This window comes from Ambystoma mexicanum, chromosome 5q, assembly GCF_040938575.1.
Source record: "Ambystoma mexicanum isolate Mex_15411 chromosome 5q, UKY_AmexF1_1, whole genome shotgun sequence".
NCBI classification, from domain to species: domain Eukaryota; kingdom Metazoa; phylum Chordata; class Amphibia; order Caudata; family Ambystomatidae; genus Ambystoma; species Ambystoma mexicanum.
The window spans coordinates 503,425,708-503,445,662 of NC_090933.1; the positions used below are offsets into that span (position 1 = coordinate 503,425,708).

Sequence of the window (19,955 nt, forward strand, 5' to 3'; positions counted from 1 at the left end):
CTAGAGGGGAAGCTACAGGTCTTGCCTCGGTAAAGCATCAAGCACACGTAGGCCTAGAGGGGAAGCTACAGGTCTTGCCTCGGTAAAGCATCAAGAACACATAACCTAGAGGGGAAGCTACAGGTCTTGCCTCGGTAAAGCATCAAGAACAAGTAGGCCTAGAGGGGAAGCTACAGGTCCTGCCTCAGTAAAGCATTAAGAACACGCAGGCCTAGAGGGGAAGCTACAGGTCTTGCCTCAGTAAAGCATCAAAAACACATAGGCCTAGAGGGGAAGCTACAGGTCTTGCCTCCATAAAGCATCAAGAACACGTAGGCCTAGAGGGGAAGCTAGAGGTCTTACCCCAGTAAAGCATCAAGAACATCTAGGCCTAGAGGGGAAGCTACAGATCTTACCCCAGTAAAGCATCAAGAACACGTAGGCCTAGAGGGCAAGCTATAGGTCTTGCACCAGTAAAGCATCAAGAACACGTAGGCCTAGAGGGGAAGCTACAGGTCTTGCCTCGGTAAAGCATCAAGCACACGTAGGCCTAGAGGGGAAGCTACAGGTCTTGCCTCGGTAAAGCATCAAGAACACATAACCTAGAGGGGAAGCTACAGGTCTTGCCTCGGTAAAGCATCAAGAACAAGTAGGCCTAGAGGGGAAGCTACAGGTCTTGACTCAGTAAAGCATCAAGAACACGTAGGCCTAGAGGGGAAGCTACAGGTCTTGCCTCAGTAAAGCATCAAAAACACATAGGCCTAGAGGGGAAGCTACAGGTCTTGCCTCCATAAAGCATCAAGAACACGTAGGCCTAGAGGGGAAGCTAGAGGTCTTACCTCAGTAAAGCATCAAGAACATCTAGGCCTAGAGGGGAAGCTACAGATCTTACCCCAGTAAAGCATCAAGAACACGTAGGCCTAGAGGGCAAGCTATAGGTCTTGCACCAGTAAAGCATCAAGAACACGTAGGCCTAGAGGGGAAGCTACAGGTCTTGCCTCGGTAAAGCATCAAGCACACGTAGGCCTAGAGGGGAAGCTACAGGTCTTGCCTCGGTAAAGCATCAAGAACACATAACCTAGAGGGGAAGCTACAGGTCTTGCCTCGGTAAAGCATCAAGAACAAGTAGGCCTAGAGGGGAAGCTACAGGTCTTGCCTCAGTAAAGCATCAAGAACACATAACCTAGAGGGGAAGCTACAGGTCTTGCCTCGGTAAAGCATCAAGAACAAGTAGGCCTAGAGGGGAAGCTACAGGTCTTGCCTCAGTAAAGCATCAAGAACACGTAGGCCTAGAGGAGAAGCTACAGGTCTTGCCTCAGTAAAGCATCAAAAACACATAGGCCTAGAGGGGAAGCTACAGGTCTTGCCTCCATAAAGCATCAAGAACACGTAGGCCTAGAGGGGAAGCTAGAGGTCTTACCCCAGTAAAGCTTCAAGAACATCTAGGCCTAGAGGGGAAGCTACAGATCTTACCCCAGTAAAGCATCAAGAACACGTAGGCCTAGAGGGCAAGCTATAGGTCTTGCACCAGTAAAGCATCAAGAACACGTAGGCCTAGAGGGGAAGCTACAGGTCTTGCCTCGGTAAAGCATCAAGCACACGTAGGCCTAGAGGGGAAGCTACAGGTCTTGCCTCGGTAAAGCATCAAGAACACATAACCTAGAGGGGAAGCTACAGGTCTTGCCTCGGTAAAGCATCAAGAACAAGTAGGCCTAGAGGGGAAGCTACAGGTCTTGACTCAGTAAAGCATCAAGAACACGTAGGCCTAGAGGGGAAGCTACAGGTCTTGCCTCAGTAAAGCATCAAAAACTAGGTCTAGAGGGGAAGCTACAGGTCTTGCCTCCATAAAGCATCAAGAACACGTAGGCCTAGAGGGGAAGCTAGAGGTCTTACCCCAGTAAAGCATCAAGAACATCTAGGCCTAGAGGGGAAGCTACAGATCTTACCCCAGTAAAGCATCAAGAACACGTAGGCCTAGAGGAGAAGCTACAGGTCTTGCCTCAGTAAAGCATCAAAAACACATAGGCCTAGAGGGGAAGCTACAGGTCTTGCCTCCATAAAGCATCAAGAACACGTAGGCCTAGAGGGGAAGCTAGAGGTCTTACCCCAGTAAAGCATCAAGAACATCTAGGCCTAGAGGGGAAGCTACAGATCTTACCCCAGTAAAGCATCAAGAACACGTAGGCCTAGAGGGCAAGCTATAGGTCTTGCACCAGTAAAGCATCAAGAACACGTAGGCCTAGAGGGGAAGCTACAGGTCTTGCCTCGGTAAAGCATCAAGCACACGTAGGCCTAGAGGGGAAGCTACAGGTCTTGCCTCGGTAAAGCATCAAGAACACATAACCTAGAGGGGAAGCTACAGGTCTTGCCTCGGTAAAGCATCAAGAACAAGTAGGCCTAGAGGGGAAGCTACAGGTCTTGACTCAGTAAAGCATCAAGAACACGTAGGCCTAGAGGGGAAGCTACAGGTCTTGCCTCAGTAAAGCATCAAAAACACATAGGCCTAGAGGGGAAGCTACAGGTCTTGCCTCCATAAAGCATCAAGAACACGTAGGCCTAGAGGGGAAGCTAGAGGTCTTACCTCAGTAAAGCATCAAGAACATCTAGGCCTAGAGGGGAAGCTACAGATCTTACCCCAGTAAAGCATCAAGAACACGTAGGCCTAGAGGGCAAGCTATAGGTCTTGCACCAGTAAAGCATCAAGAACACGTAGGCCTAGAGGGGAAGCTACAGGTCTTGCCTCGGTAAAGCATCAAGCACACGTAGGCCTAGAGGGGAAGCTACAGGTCTTGCCTCGGTAAAGCATCAAGAACACATAACCTAGAGGGGAAGCTACAGGTCTTGCCTCGGTAAAGCATCAAGAACAAGTAGGCCTAGAGGGGAAGCTACAGGTCTTGCCTCAGTAAAGCATCAAGAACACATAACCTAGAGGGGAAGCTACAGGTCTTGCCTCGGTAAAGCATCAAGAACAAGTAGGCCTAGAGGGGAAGCTACAGGTCTTGCCTCAGTAAAGCATCAAGAACACGTAGGCCTAGAGGAGAAGCTACAGGTCTTGCCTCAGTAAAGCATCAAAAACACATAGGCCTAGAGGGGAAGCTACAGGTCTTGCCTCCATAAAGCATCAAGAACACGTAGGCCTAGAGGGGAAGCTAGAGGTCTTACCCCAGTAAAGCTTCAAGAACATCTAGGCCTAGAGGGGAAGCTACAGATCTTACCCCAGTAAAGCATCAAGAACACGTAGGCCTAGAGGGCAAGCTATAGGTCTTGCACCAGTAAAGCATCAAGAACACGTAGGCCTAGAGGGGAAGCTACAGGTCTTGCCTCGGTAAAGCATCAAGCACACGTAGGCCTAGAGGGGAAGCTACAGGTCTTGCCTCGGTAAAGCATCAAGAACACATAACCTAGAGGGGAAGCTACAGGTCTTGCCTCGGTAAAGCATCAAGAACAAGTAGGCCTAGAGGGGAAGCTACAGGTCTTGACTCAGTAAAGCATCAAGAACACGTAGGCCTAGAGGGGAAGCTACAGGTCTTGCCTCAGTAAAGCATCAAAAACTAGGTCTAGAGGGGAAGCTACAGGTCTTGCCTCCATAAAGCATCAAGAACACGTAGGCCTAGAGGGGAAGCTAGAGGTCTTACCCCAGTAAAGCATCAAGAACATCTAGGCCTAGAGGGGAAGCTACAGATCTTACCCCAGTAAAGCATCAAGAACACGTAGGCCTAGAGGAGAAGCTACAGGTCTTGCCTCAGTAAAGCATCAAAAACACATAGGCCTAGAGGGGAAGCTACAGGTCTTGCCTCCATAAAGCATCAAGAACACGTAGGCCTAGAGGGGAAGCTAGAGGTCTTACCCCAGTAAAGCATCAAGAACATCTAGGCCTAGAGGGGAAGCTACAGATCTTACCCCAGTAAAGCATCAAGAACACGTAGGCCTAGAGGGCAAGCTATAGGTCTTGCACCAGTAAAGCATCAAGAACACGTAGGCCTAGAGGGGAAGCTACAGGTCTTGCCTCGGTAAAGCATCAAGCACACGTAGGCCTAGAGGGGAAGCTACAGGTCTTGCCTCGGTAAAGCATCAAGAACACATAACCTAGAGGGGAAGCTACAGGTCTTGCCTCGGTAAAGCATCAAGAACAAGTAGGCCTAGAGGGGAAGCTACAGGTCTTGACTCAGTAAAGCATCAAGAACACGTAGGCCTAGAGGGGAAGCTACAGGTCGTACCCCAGTAAAGCGTCAAGAAACAATAGAAGATTCGGAGACAGGTGGACTTCACTGTAACAATGCGAAATATATGAATGGATATTCCTAGCATTATTGATCATTACAACCACAATTATAAATTACAAAATTAAGAAAAACAATGTAAAAAATGCAATACAAAATAATGCTGCTACAGGTAATTAGCTACAATTATTCTGAAAGGCAAAGTGTACAGCTCTTTACTGTAGGACTTTAGCTGTGGTTCAGATTAAATCTGTTTACTGCCCATAGTGTCTGGTGGTAGTGCAGATAGCTCAATTTACTTCAAGGAAGAGTTCACAGGCGACGCAGAAGAAACAAATGGTTTGTGTAAAGTGCACACTGCAGTGATTGTGAGCCTTAAAAATCACTCCTAAAGAACGAGCTTGTCCTTCGGAGGTACAAGTCAGTAGCCAAAGGGCACCACGTAGAACAGTGTCAGAACATCATCATCTTGGAGCAAAGGGAGAAGAGGCCCGAGCGGAGCAGGTTTCTGCTGGTGATGGTCAAAGAGGATAGCTGCTGCTGACATTGATCCTAATGAAGAGCAACGAAAGAGAATAATGCTGTAGCGCCAAAGTGGTCTACTGAAACAGCAATCTAGTGCTAAGAGTAATACAGAGCAGGGAGATCCGAAACAATGGCACAATCACGCTTGGTGAAGCATCATTTGCAGGAAAGCCTAGTGTTGTAGCCAGAGGAATTGGGGATTTGCAATAACAATAACACAAGTTAGATAGCAGAGAATCTCGGCCCCATCAAAAACTCCCCAATGCAAAAATGGAAGACTCAGCCATGGAGCAAAGTTTACTGTCTTTATTTTCCAAAACAGATGGGGATCATACATGAAAAACTATTCTACAGCAATCTCAGCTTCTGATCCTGCGTCACACATTTTATGCATGCATGACATCACAAAAATCAGGTCCACGCCAAAACCCTACGGGGTGTCCTCCTTGGTCAGTTAGGGCTAACTACATATAGGAATGCTATAGGTTAGTGATTCTACTGGCTTCTCATACCAGGTGGCTCCGCCTAAGACTACCCCCAAAAGTTACAAAATACACTGTTGCAGGGTCGCAGGAAGACCATTGGTGCATGCAACATTTTACAGCACCTCACAAACAGAGCTTCTGGATTGGCTACAGCGGGGCTTCCAAGGCCTGGGCCCCTACTGGTCACAGAGCTCAGTGTACCTTTTCAAGGTGATGGGAAGGAATATGGAGGGATGTGCGTTCCATATTGTTGCTACTGGTCTTATCAAATAGCCTGGGAGAGTGCCTGCAGATTGCAGTTTTTGGTGGGAAACACTTGTATCATTCCGCTCTGTCTCGCTGGGAACAGCTTCTCTTCCCATTATGAGTAGGTGGGTATTGTCCTGTTCTGCTGGGTAAGGTGTGAAGGGACCGTAAAACTGAGCCTTCTTTTCTGCAATTTTGAGGATTTTATTCTGAATTCTTGCAGGTGGCTTGCTGCCTCAGGAACCAGGAATTTTCCACCCGCCCTTATCCTTGGCTGTGAACACCAGCTCTGTGCCTGCAGGGATTATGTCTCCCCTTCCATGTAACTGAGACCTGTCTTTCCAACCTGATTCTCTTCAGTCACCCTATAGTTTCCCTATGTGTCTTTGTGGTTTCTTTTGGTTAGTTGCAATAAAGCATATGCAAGCTTGGGCCACGTATATTGTTCGCTGTGGCGAAAGAAAAGAAAGGTTCTTAGCATTATGTAAATGTAGCCTTCCTCTACCTACAGGAGTTACAAGCATGTTTTTCATGTCTACAAGTAATAAGCTAGTGCATATCTGTGTAACGTCATGCATGAATGCATATTTGCTTCATGACTAACGTGGCTATGGCGTGATGTCTCTAATGACGTCATCACTGCCTGGCTATGCTGTTAGCTGATCTGGTTCTTTGATTAGACCTCTGTCTCCTCTAAACCATCAACTGGATACAGTCTGAATGATTGAGAGAATATCTCCTGTCATATCTGTGATACATTGGTGCAGTCCGTGACTTTCCGAAAATGCTGCCATAGTGAAGGGTCTGGTCTGAGGTTGGATATGGCTGCAGTGCAGGTATAAAAGGCACTGACACATAATGATACCTAGAGCATGAATGGCGAAGGAGGCTATTGGAAGTTTGGGTGATTTTCCAGAGAAGGAGCGTTTCAAAGGTGCAGTGTAGACTAGAGAAAAGTAAGAGCTGAATTGATATCTGGTGCATGAAAAGTGAAATTCTGTGCTTTGACAGAATTAGAAACAGTTTATCTACATGGGTAAGGGGGGCTAGAGCTATTGCATAATTGTTGAATATCCCGGTTTGGTGTAGATTTCAGCAGCAGAGCTTTGAACATAGGAAACATTAAAGAGAAGCCTTCTGAAGGAGCAGACGTACTCAACGCAGGGAAATAATTATTGAGGACCTGTCACAAGAACCACTGATGCATCTTGATGAGCTGAACTGTGATTAGATGTCTCCATTGGCTCCAATTCTCATCCTCTCTGGGTTTGGTGCTCTTGAACAATAATTTCTATTTCCATCCTCAATGATCAAGAGATGTTGTGTAGGATGAGAGCCCTCATAACACATCTCAGATCCAACAGTTCAGACAAACTCAGGCTGATATCCAAAAGCATGTGTCTCCTGTCCAAAAGCCTTTAATAAGTTGTCGGGCTGGTCAAAGCGCTTCTCTCTGTTGTGCCTCAAAACCCTGCAACACAGGGTCTTGACACCAATGCAAGTCATGCCAAACCTGGTGGTGCCACCCAGTCATACGCAGGGAGACCTTAGATGGCCAAAAGCCCTTAGCATTTGCCCTGCATCCCGGGAAATACCTCTGTTTGTCACCCCATGGCCGAATTAAATGGTTGTTGTTTGGGTCAGACAAGGACTTTTTTTTTTTTTTGTATTTGTATTTATTTGAAGAACAGAGGTGTCAATTTCTATCAGACTTGCAGTAACACATATTTTATTTATTTTATTTAATGAGATGCCAGAGGCTTTCCCCTGAAGGGTGCCTGTATAATAGCACAAAGATTAGAAAAAGTGGTGAGCCAGTAAAAAAAGTGGGACATAGACCAGGGATAAAACAAAGAGAAATATATATATTTAAGAAAGATTTGACTTACAAAAGTAACATTAACATAAGGGGGAAAGTGCTTCAAACTAAAGAGGAGTACTTTATAAAGAAACACAATTACATTAGTTAGCGTCATTAGTTAGCATCACTGGAGCAAGTAGTGGGATCAGGTAAGGAAGATGGGGAGAGAGCAGGGTGAGCTCCTTATTTAGCAAGTAAGTGAAGTTTAAGGCAAGCTTTGAAGATATCCACAGCTGGGCTGGCTTTGATTGTGATGGGCAACGGGTTCTAGTGGAGTGGAGTGGAGCAAATAGGGAAAAGGTGCGAGAGGAGGCACAGGGAAGGCATGGGACAGTGTGGTTGGGTATGGCGGAGGAGCAGAGGGAACACGATGGTGAGTAGACAGATACAATCAGACAGGTACTGAGGAGTAAGACCATAGATAGCTTTGTAGACTAGTAGTAACTTGAAAAGGGAGCGGTTGTGGGTGAAGTACCAACCAGAATGCTATTTGTAGGTAGAAGTGGGGGAGAATCTCAGTGGGTTGTAGAGTCCGAGGAGCAAAGTTGAAAACTTTTTCTACAGTGAGTAAGGAGTAGAGAGAAAGGCCAAAGAGTAGGCCTGAGCAGTAGTCAAGTTTGCTGAGAATGAGGGTGGAGATTAGAGTTTTCGTAGAGTGGTTAGTAAGAAATTGATGTATTTTCCAAATGTTAAGACGGTTAATACAAGCAGCAGCGGCTGTTGTACTAATGAATTATTTCAGTTTGAGGTCACTATCAAAGAGTACCCCATGGTTGAGAGCCTTGGGCAAGGAAGCAAGAAGATCAGGTGGGAAGGAGATAAGACAGGGCAGAGAGTGAATGACATTGGAAGCCGGGAGAAAGATGATTTCCATTTTTGCATAGTTCATCATGAGACAGCAGAGAGCCAACCAGCGACATATTGCGTTGAGACAGTTGGTAATTCATTTCAAGATGGATTGGGTGAGCAGGGAGCATAGAAAAGGGTGTGAGTGTCATCAGCAAAGAGCGTATAGTAAAAGAAAAGGATGAGATAAATATTCCTATGGCAGAGGTATAGCAGATGCATAGCAGAATCCAAGAAAAGATCCTTGGGGGACTCTGAAGGGGAAACTGGTCCGTTCAGAGGTTTGTGAGTTCCAGTAGATTTTAAAGGATTCACCTCCCAGGTTGGAGGTAATCTTGCCAACAGCAGATTTGTGAAATCCAAGGTCCTGGAGAGTGAAGGGAAGAGAGGAGTAGTTGATAGTGTCAAAAGTGGTAAAGGTCCAAAATGTGTGCATCAGATAGAAAGTTGGAGACAGGCATGAGCGCAGGTTCAGTGGAATGTTTACTACATAAGCCAAATGAAAGTAGATCTCCCTGGTCTGGTATAAGACCACCATCTCAAGGACCTTTGAATAATGGGGAAGGAGGGAAACTGGGTGATAGCTTGGAGGCACGTTTAGGTCAGCAGAGGGTTTTTTCAAAAGAGGTAGGACAGTTGCAGATGTGAAGGAGGCAGATAAGAGGCCAGCGGAAAGAGAGGGGTTAATGAACTCTGAGAGATCAGAGCATTGAACATTTGGGGTGTAAACAGGTTGATAGGAGCAAAAGATGGGCTTCCACTGCAAAGGACATGTACTAGTTTGAATGGGGATCTAAGGGGGGGTATTTGAGAGTGGAAGGGGAGAAGTGGTTGACAGAAAAAGGAAGGCTGTGAGAGGGTCACATATTTTAGCGATTTTAGAAGTAAAGTAGTGAGCAAAGACATTAGAAGAAAGGGAAAAGGCAAAGGAAATAAAGATGAGTTTGGGTGGGATTACACAGGGAGGAGATTGGGTTTGTGAAGTAGGCATATTTGGCAGAATTCAGTGCAGAGAACAAGGCAGCAAGGGAAATGTTGTAGGCTAGAAGTAGGGTAGGGGTCAGTGATTTGTGCCATGATAGCAGACCAAGGTGTATGTTTGTTTAGAGATTCTGAATGTTGGAGGTGATCCAAGGCTGAGGATGTAGACAGGAAGGTATGACTGTTTAAGCAGGATAGTGTTGGTCAAAGGGAGTCATGAGAGCATAGTTAAAGTGAGAAAAACAGTCAATGGAAGAGTCATGAATAGGGGCAAGAGACTGGAGAGAAAACATCACATCATCAATGGGGCAAGAGAGTCCTGCTTGAATTTCTTCTCAGTCTTTGAAGAAGTGAGAGGAGGAATAGAAGGGAGACAGAGGGGGAAGGGACTGAGATGTTAAAGGCAATAATGAAATGACCAGAAAGAGAGAAGTCAATGGTGAGGTCAGAGGAGAAGAGTGAATTACAGTGCTGTATTAATTTCTAAAAAAATTATCTGAGTTGCTGAAACAACTACCGATGTTTAACGAGCTATGTGCAAAGCACGGGCTAGCGATAAATGTAGCAAAAACAAAAGCAATGGTAAGTCACACAAAAAATAAAACTATCAAAAACGTCAATTTTTATTTGAAAGAGGAAAGAATATAGAAAGTGAAATGTTTTGTTTATTTACTGTGTAGGTTACATAATCTGGGTGGATGGAGTTCTCAAAGGGTGAAACGTCGTATATTGCTTGCACGATCGGGCCAATTGATAGCCATATTTGATGCAAACTTAAGGAATAGATGGATATCGACAGTTTTGGAAACATACAACAAACAAGCTATCATGGGACCAATATATGGTGCTGCACTGTGGGGTGAGACCTTTGAAAACTTGACAAGCATGGAAAATGTCCTAATAAAGAGATTATTAGTCCTTCTGAAAAATGCGTGAAATATGCTCATATATTTAGAGCTTGATCACATAGATGTGGCCGTGAAGCTATGTATAAGACGGTTGCTTAATTGGATATGGCTTAGGACCAGTCCAAGACTACAGGCTTCCCAAGAGCAGCTGAAGGAATTACTTGATTCAGAGAATATGGGATTCCCTGCACTTGTGCGATCTCAATGTCACCTGGCCTAGTAAGATCGTTGTCTTTGTCTTCCCTCTGTTTCCCCTCCCAGGCCTCGTTGTGCCTTGAAACACTCGTGTATAGGTGCGTTATAAATGCCATATCATATCATACCTACATGGGTCAGACATGCAAAGATGATGGCGACTAAATTGGGTCTCCCTGAAATATCCAATCCAGAGACACCTTTGAAAAATGCAAAGTATTCAGTTATGGACACTATTAAAACAATGAGATCGTCAGAATATATACAGAAATCATCCAGACGTGTGAATGGTAGATCATACATATCTGTTGCAATAACATGCACATTTGAGACCTATTTAGATGCCATATATCCAGTTTGTCAAAGTTAATTATATTCAAAATGTAGGTTTGGCATTTTACTATTGGGAAACATAATGAAAAGATGGAACCCTAGAAACTCACCATGTTGTCCCTTTTGTCGAGGCAGACTAGAGACTACACAAAATGTTCTGTCTTTATGTCACGTTTACAGAAATATACACAAGCAGAATGTAAAACCATAACTTCTTTCAGTAATAGTAAGAAGTATGATTGTGGCAGAGAGAGTCTGTAGATCCGCAGATTAACCCATGGCCACATTGATGGCTGCACAGTATTTGGGTCAGGCCTGTAAACTAAGAAAGAAAAAGCTCAGAGAAGACATATAAGCTGCAGGTGGTATCCAAGAGGGGAAAAGGCTACAGCCGAGGACGTTAACATCAGGCCAGCCCCGCCAAATGCACCCGATTAAGGGGATTAGATTAAAATATGTTTCATAAACATTTGAATTAGGATGGCTTTATAGATGAGGATTTTAGATAACTCAATCTTGGTAGGAGAATGGCAAAGCACTTTCACTTTACACTGTTAGTATATTTTGTTGTTTATACTATTTGTGATGGATGGCTATCATAGTTTCTGTGTAGGAATCTTAAATGTACCATAGATGACAGACAAATTAGTATTTGCACTTTATTATGCTGTATTATCTAGTCGGTTTGTACATATTTTATTATATTTTAGAGGTATTATTTAAAGTGTATACATGTATTGTGTTAAAATATTGAAAATGATACACACCAACATAAGACACCCATACCTGCATAAAGAAGTCAGCAGGTAAGTCTATAACCTTATTCAGGTGAAGCTATGGCCTTTAAACCCTAACCAGGTTTTTCTAAGTGAGGTGGCTGGCATTAAGGGGTGGGTAACTGTATTAATTTTAATTGTGTTGGCATTGGATGATGATTTTATGAGAGTTCTAATAGTTATTAGGAAGTTTTTTTTTAGTACAAGCTATGAACTGTTTTATATGTTTGTTGCCTTCTGTGGCATTTGCTGAAATAAAGTGAATATGAGTCAATGGCCCTCATTAGGACCCTGGCGTAGTGGGTTTACGCCAGCGCTATTCGCGGCGGACCCGTCCGCCCTACTACGAGTTCCCGTAGCGCCATGGAGCCGTTTTCCGCCTGGTTTTTCCAGGCGGAGAAATCCATGGCGCTACGGGACCTTGTTGTTAATTACGCCACCGTATTTTACGGTGGCGTAATTAACGCCTTCCCCACTCCCATTATACCCTATGGGGCAAAAATGGGAATGGGGAAGGGTAAAATGGGGAATGGGGATTTACCGCTCCGCCAGGGTCGGCATGGGGCGGTAAATCCGCCAACCCCCATGGCGCTATCGGCAGCTTTCCGCCGTGCTCCATGGTGCATTTTGCACCGCGATTTCCGCCAGGGTCGTAATGAGGCCCAATGAATCGGAGACAAAGGCAACGTCCAGGAGGTTCCCACTTGAATGGGCAGTGGTGGGATGGTTGTGGAGGGAGTAGAGGGAGTGGTCCAAGGGAGTTAGGTTCAATGCGGGTGGCTGCAAAGGGCATGGGAAGGTTAAAGTCCCCCAGCATGACAATGGGGGTGTCAGTTGGAAGTGGCTAAAGGAGAAGGTTCAGGTCAGGGAAGACGGAATTGAGAGACCGTGGGGCTCAGTAGAGATCCAATAGCGGTGGAGGAGTTGAATAGCGGTGTGTTAAAAAGAGGAAGAGATGATGTCAGACGGGAGACGGGGGACAGTGTTCAGACCCTTATTGACAAGGAACTCCACATGCCACCCTTCCGAACAGATCAGGGAGAGTGGGAGAAGGTAGCAGAGTTAGTGTGGAGAGTCTCTAGTGTAGTGGAGTAATTTGGGGTGATCCAGGTTTCCGTGATGCAAGCAGTGCAAGTTGTGGCTGATAAGAGTCAAAGTGGTCAGTGATGTAGGAAGACTTGTTGCAGAAGGATTGTGCATAATGGAGGCCAATTGAAAGAGTGATCGAAGGTGGGAGAGAGGAGCAGGTGTTGTGCAGTAGGTGAGGGAAATAGATGAGGTTGGCGATCCTGGGAGAACCAGAGAGTCCTATTTGAGGGGCATGGGTGTAGGAAGATGGTGGGAGATGGGGAGGGTAGAGAGTGAGACAGAAATTAGACTGAGTTTAAACTGACGGCTATGAGAGAAGGGAAGGAGAAGAGTACACAGAGGAATGGAGCAAAGTCCAGGTGCAGGATGGAGGGTAGAAGAAAAAGGCAAGTGAAGACAGTGAAGAAAGGGTGCAGCCCTAAAGAGAGGGTAGATCAGTCAATGGAAAGCAAAGGGGAATAGATGGCTTAGTATCAAAAACAGGTAACAGGCTTGAAAACATGAATGACATGGAGAAAAAACCAAACATCATGAAAAGGTGGTGAAAGGGAAATGGGTTTGGGCAAAACTATCAGAAAAGTTCAGATGCAAGGATGGTAGAACAACACTACAAAAAACGGGATACTTTCTCTGTCACATATTCACCCATTTTCTCTCACACATTGATTTTTTTGATATCATCAGTTGTCACCTGAAGTTAAAAATAGGATTAAGAATGGGATGAAGGGTACAGAGGTGAGATTCTGGGTATAGAATGTAGGAATTGTGCTGACATGTTGACCTTCCTTGCTCCTGCATTACAGTGATGTTTCCTGCTGATTATGTTCTCCTGAAACTTGATAAACGAGTTATAATGCAGTAGCCATATTATGTATGCAGGTAGCATATATGGCTCTTAATGCCAACCTCTGATGTTTTGAAAGTGCAATAGAAGGAAGGGAGGGAATGGTTACAAGGCAAGGGGGCAAAGGGGGAGTATGGCTGACGAATCAGGGACCGAAAGTGAAAAGAAGCAGTCTCTGACAGTGATTTTGAATTTAGGCAACACAGTATGATAACAACTAGGACATATGGCCTCATTACACGGACAGTGGTAACCATGGCGCTATTAGCGCCATGGGTGCCGCCGGTATTTTACTGAGTCCGCCATGGTGAATGGCAGAATTACCGCCCTATTCCAAGGTGTGTGGGGGCGGTAATTCCCCATTCACCATGGCACTTCCCCATTCCCGTTTCTGCCCCCATAGGGCTGAATGGGAATGGGGAAGGCGGTAATTACGGTACTGAAAATTGCGGTATCGTAATTACCTTCAAGGTCCCTTTGCGAGTACCTACTTTAACGGCTGGTACAGACCAGCCGTTAAGGTCGGGAGCCGCAAAGGGACCTCGTAGTAAGGCGGTAAGGGTTTACCGGCACTGGTACCCTTACCGGTACTCGTAAACCCTTACTGCTGTCCGTGTAATTAGGCCCATAGACATCTCAAACATGGCGTTCTCTCCCTCGTACCCCACAGTGACTACAGACACAGCATTTCCAGGTCACAGGCTCTCTGTTGAATGGATACATTTGCATGGAGTGCCAGAAGCTAAAGTCAGTTTGAGAGAGAGCCTGCATACTCATTTTCTGGAAAGCACACACGTGGCTACCACACTCAGGAGTGAGGACGTGTAGAATTCCCGCACTCCAGGTTTATAGTCTTTTCCTGAAATCCCCCGTCCTTCAGTTCAGTGCAATTAGCACGTACATTAAGAGATCTTAAATCACCACACACCTCTCTCTTTTGGATATGGCTCATTTAAGCAGTCCTATCTCGTTGTCTATTTATCTGTCCATCGCTCATTGTGTAACTTAATTATTACTTGGCGACGTGTACTCAGTACATTGCAGAATGTTCCACATGCACGCAGCTCATACTTTTTCAATACATTGCGTTTTTTCTTGTAAATATGTAATATTGTTAACACCATGTTGTGGTAATGTTGCTACACAAAAGATGTTCAACTTCCAAGAACAACATGACAAAAGAAACAACATATCCTGCTCTTTTTTCAGAGATCGATGTCGACGGAGGACAGGAAAAAGACATCTTTGACATCAATGCAGGTCTGGTGGCTTTCCTGTGGGTAAAACACATTTGTTGGGTGGAACTAGTTGAGAGCAGCATTTCCTGACAGTAAACCGTTTCTCCTTCCTCCTCAGCATTCGGGTTGGATCTCTTCGAAGGCGATATCATCCTTGATGAGGTGAGTTCGCGGGCGCAGCCGCCATGTCAGATCGATCAGACGGATCTAATGCGCAGCGAGCAAGGTCTCGATTGGATTGCTAGATGTGGCGCATTGCAGCCATAAATAATATTTATGGGAGGCGATAAATTGAAATCGGCTTGTGATACATCTCTGTGTCAAATTTAATCTAGCTCTCTTGTAAATTACATTATCAAGCTGCCATATGAGCATAAGGTCAGCCCAGCCAGAGGATGTATAGGGCTGGCTTTTGTGCGCCCCTTAATGTGATGCAGACTTATAGCTTTTATGGAACCATCAACATGAATCCAATTTGTCAGAGCTGGTTAATCTAGGTCTGTATCTGTCTGCTGCAGTATATCTCGATTGATTTATACGGATAATGAGAGTATTTGTTCGACATTTTAGGTTTTCAAATGGCACATGTGAGGTTTATTGCTATATTTTTTTGCTTTATATAAGTATTTCTTTTGTATATATTGCAATAGGTTGGTGTTGGTTCACTTTTAATAGCCGTCCCTGAAAATGTGCACAACTGTGAAAGCTGCTATCATCCAGGTAGAATAGAGGAGAGGGCCGAAGCAATTCACGAGACCAATTAGTTCAGGGTATCATTGTTTTTTGTCAAAAGCCTGGTACGATTACAGTATTGTAATTTCAGGAGTTTCTTAACACATGACCCCTGCATTGTCCGAGAGACCACAGCAGGTGTGACTCAGGGGACCGGGTGCCATCCTGACCCAGTGGATGATGGGCCCAGGGGGGTGATATGGGGAGGGTCCCTCTGATCACCCTCCCGGGCTCCCTGCCAGATGGAAGGTGCCAGCCACCTAGTGCAAGACCCTACCCAGTTTCCCCTAGCTGGGAACCACTGTAGGGGTGGCTCCTATGGAACCTTCCCGCCCCAAGTTCCCCTAGCAACGGAAGGTCATAGCTGTGTGTGGACCCCTCCCGAAACAAGCTCACAGCTCCTTACAGTGCAGGAGCTAGAAGACCCACGCCCAGGGTTCAGTCACCAACACCAAGAGCCTCACCAGGTTCCCCAAGCAAGTCAACGTTGCAAACACCCTTGCTATGAACCCCCTCCCAAAGCTAGAGGAGGTCAACAGAGATACAAAACACCATCCATCTGAAGAACTAGCACTCTATCACCACATGAGCAGCCGTACAGCCCTAGAGGTTTTAAAACGTATACAGCTGCTAATCAGATGCAGCCAGTAGTGGACAAGCAGCCAGAGTTCGAGTTCGAAAGCTGCATGGACGTGTGTCGGAAACATTCCCCAGAGAGAGGGAGGTCCGTTCAGGGGCACAAAGTTCCACACGCCATGTCTGGCAGCCCTCCAAGTTCACAGCCACAAGAATCAGATGTATTACTCCATTGTCTTCCGGGAAAGGATTCCCTTGGGGAAGCAAAACGTTGCAATTACTGTCTCAAGTAATATTTCCCCTCCCATTTAAAATGTTAAAAGCACAAGGAATAAACAAATCGTTTCTGCAGGCACAGAGAGGCTGGAGCTTCAGCATAGGAAAAGGATTTCCAGGTGGAGGCCAGGCCATATATAACTTAAGGCTGCCCCCTGTAGGCCACAACATGCACAGGTGAGCCCAGAAGCAGCAGCCAATCACAGCCCGGCCACAATGATCATATACATATGCAGCAACTCATTAAGTGTTAAGCCCAGGGTGAACCATATCAAATCCTTGTCAGTCTGTGTCAGAGTCGCTGGTGAAGGTGGTTGGAGAGCAGAGGGGAAGACTGAAGAGGGCGGAAGCTGGAGAGACGTAGGAGTTAGAGGTGGAGAAGGAGCTGGCAAGTGAGGGCCTGGAAGCTGCAAAGGGGTATTAAGGAGAAGGTGGTTATAGCAGGAGGTGGTACGAGTGCTCTTGAGGAGGAGATGGGTATATTAAGGGATAGTAGTTGTGATCTTGAGGAGGAGGTGGCAGGTGCGACCTTGAAGAGGTGGTTGTTATTATATTGTATAGTATTTATAACACGCCTGTACACAACTGTTTCAAGGCGCCACAAGACAAGAAAGGGGATATAGAGGGAAGACAGCGAAAACGATCCTACTAGGCCTTGTGTCATTTGGATCGTGCAAGTGCGACAACTAAAGTGCAAAGGGGAACGGGAGAGGGGGAGGTGCAGGGGAGAGCATATTGGAAATTGCGATCAGGGCACCATGGCTCTGCGTAAATCCAGCCAGGGCAGCGTGGCTCTGGTTAAGTTCATTGAAGGCAGGGGTCAGAAGGCGTACGGTTAGAGCCCTTAAGTGGGCCTGGTACCCTGTGAGACTCTGAGGGTACCTGGCAACCAGTCAGGGCAGGCAGACAGGAAGGTTAGCAAGCAAGAGGGAGAGAGAAGGCAGAGGAGAAAAGGAAGGTCTTGAGCAGCTTCCAGAACTTTAGGTGGTCCGGCTCAAGTTTGAGAGGGGCAGGGAGGCCGTTCCATAGGGAGGTACCTGCAGAGGAAAGATATCTACCCCCCCCACGCTCTGCTTGGAGAAGCGTCTGACCCTCAGAGAGTTCGAGGTAGCTGAGCAAAGGACTCTAGAAGGAAGGTGTTTAGGCAGAGAGAGATGAATATAGTGCAACCCCTGGCCCCAGAAACCCTTGTGGATGATGCAAAGGGTCTTGTACTTCATCCTTGCAGCCACCGGGATCCAGTGCAGAGATTTCAGGGCTGAGAGATGCAGTCCCTGGGCTTGAGGCCAAGGATAAGTCATGCAGTCCTGTTCTGGATTAGTTGAAGGGGCAAAGAGTAGAGTTAGGCAGATTGCGAAAGAGGCTGTTGCAGTAGCCCAGCCTGGAGAGAACCAGAGCTCTGGAGACAGTGAGCTTCCGGATGAAGATGAGAAAAGGTAGAATACCGCTGAGGAGGTGCAGCTGGAAATGGGCCTTGTTGGCAAGGTCAGTGATGTGAGGAGAGAAGGAGAGAGTGGAGTCGAAGATGACCCCAAGGTTTTTAGCCTCTGAGGTGGGTGAGGGTAGAGGGCCAAAGGAGGGCAGCCAGAGTGTGAAAGAGAAAGTGGGAGCAGGGGTCCCATTAATCAGAATGTCAGTCTTACTGACGTTGATGCAGAAATCGTTGGAGGCGCCCCATTCCTGAATCACGGATGGACAGTTGAGCGAGGAGGGAGAGGAGCCTGAGGGAAGCCTGAAAGAGAGCTGTGTGTCATCTGCATAACACTGGAAGTTCGAAGAGAAGGTGGAAATCAGTGAGCCAAAGGGGCCAAGTAGACATTGAACAGCCAGGGTGAGAGGATAGCGCCATGGGGGACACCACAAGTGGAGAGAGAGGTGGTGGAGAGAAATAGCCCAAGTTGTACCTGGGAGGGTCGGTCTAGGAGGAATGGGGCCAGCCACACCAGAGCCTTATCTGTGATGCTCAGGTTCTTGCGCAGTCGATTAATCAGGATGGCATGACTGACTGTATCAAAGGCAGAGGAAAGGTCAAGGAGGATGAGGACAGTGGGAGAGCTGGAGTCAAGGTTAGAGACTAGATCTTCACAGGTGTTCAGAAGAGCAGTTTCCATGCCTCTGGCTGCTCTGAAGCCAGACTGAAGGTCATGGAGCCAACCAACAGATTCAGAGTGGAGGGTTAGCTGGAAGATGGCCAACCTTTCAGGCGTTTGCCCAGGATAGGAGTGATGGAGATCGGGTGATAGTTTGCTGGACAGCAGGGATCAGCAGAATGCTTTTTTTAGAAGTGGGTACACAAGGGAGTGCTTGAGGTCTTTATTCTATGATTTTGTAGGTGTGACCTTGAGGTAGAGCCGGTTAAACCGGGAGATGGTAAAAGTGATGTTGAGGAGGAGGTGGGAATATCAGAAGGTACATGCAGGTGAGGAGGAGGCGACTAGCGGCATAGTGGAAGTGAATAATGATACAGTGGAAACACAGGTAGAGACAGTCTGAACCTACTGACAAGAGGCGGAGAAGGAGCAGGAACTTGAGAGAAGAGACATCAAGTTAATTGAGCTGCTTTTGAGAGAGGTAAAGGATTTGAAAAACAACAATACAAAGGAACGCTAACAGAAGTACTATTAAGGATGGATAAGTAACATTAGGAGATGGCAGACATGACAGTGAGGAGTAGGTAATAATGCCAGAAGGGTGAGCCGGTGGGGTAAGCAAGAAAAGAACATTAGGAAGTGGGGAAGGCAGTGTAGAGGTGGTGGTGGTGCCCACCCCAGGAGACAAGGTTGTAGACACATCAGGACAGGAGGAGGAAGTGGTAACACCAGGGAAGGATGAGAAGGAAGTTGAGGTCCATTTGATAGACAGAAAAAAATGCAGGAATCTTCAGGCAGGCCCAACGGACCTTGGGCAGGACTTGAAGGAGGGAGGAAGAATGAGAGCAGGACAGGCAGGTTACACCAGGGTCAGAGATGTGACAGAAGAAGCAGTCAGAAGGATCCCGGGAAGGGTGGGTCAGAAGGGACTTCTCTTCTCTCCCCATTTCTCCTCTAGGAAGCTGCTGTTGTGGCTTCTGAGAGCACTGATAGCCTAATTTAGTCCTGGAGTATGAAATCCCTCTGAGAGCCTGTAACTGGTAAGGAAATAAGGAGTTAGCGCCACATGCTGCTTGCAGCAGCCAGTGAACTGTTAAGGGGAGAGGAAACCCCTTTGTGGACTTACGCATATCAAGGCAGACAGCGGTGGACCTTAGAGTGGTGCAGAACAGCAGCTTCCCATCCTTGTTTGTTATTATTTGATGAAGACTTTTTTTTGTTGCCCAATCTTGTATCAAACCCCTAATAAAACAAGCAGAACAAGATTGCGCACGCACATGATGGCTGCCCAGCTGTAGAGTTCCAATCCGGACCAGATCTGTTTCTTAAATATATCCGCTCCAGAGCCACCTGGTGAAAAGATCTGCTGCTAAATTCACTTATGAATGGTCGAAAAACATCCGAGACAATTTGTAAAACAATCCGCCTTGAAGTGCCCGAGATATCCGTGCTGAAAGGGAGAACCGTGGACGGCGTGTTGCGGAGGCCAGCGGTGAGAACCACGCAGCACACACTTGAATCCGCTGGAGAGGCTGGACTTCATGGGCCATGAGAGGGGAGGAGTCTATCGAGATCTCTGGCACACCACCTAATACCATACGCGATATCTCACGGGCCCGCAAAACCGCACAGCGGTTGAACACTCCAAGATATCCCTTACACAGGAGACAAGCCTATAAGCCCCCTCAACACCATCCACAGCGAGCGATCCACGCCACGGCTGATCGAGCCATGTGCAGTCCCATTGACTTTCAG

At 46.5% G+C, this 19,955-nt stretch overlaps 1 protein-coding gene across 4 annotated transcripts in view; it reads left to right on the top strand.

The window, feature by feature from the left end:
• The window catches only part of MEP1B (meprin A subunit beta), a 465,679-nt gene that overhangs the window by 252,885 nt on the left and 192,839 nt on the right, over positions 1-19,955 (top strand). For all 4 annotated transcript variants that reach the window (XM_069620973.1, XM_069620975.1, XM_069620974.1 and 1 more), the window contains exons 3-4: positions 14,498-14,548; positions 14,645-14,688. In XM_069620973.1, coding sequence (XP_069477074.1) covers positions 14,498-14,548; positions 14,645-14,688 — 95 coding nt within the window. The remainder of the gene's footprint in view (positions 1-14,497; positions 14,549-14,644; positions 14,689-19,955) is intronic.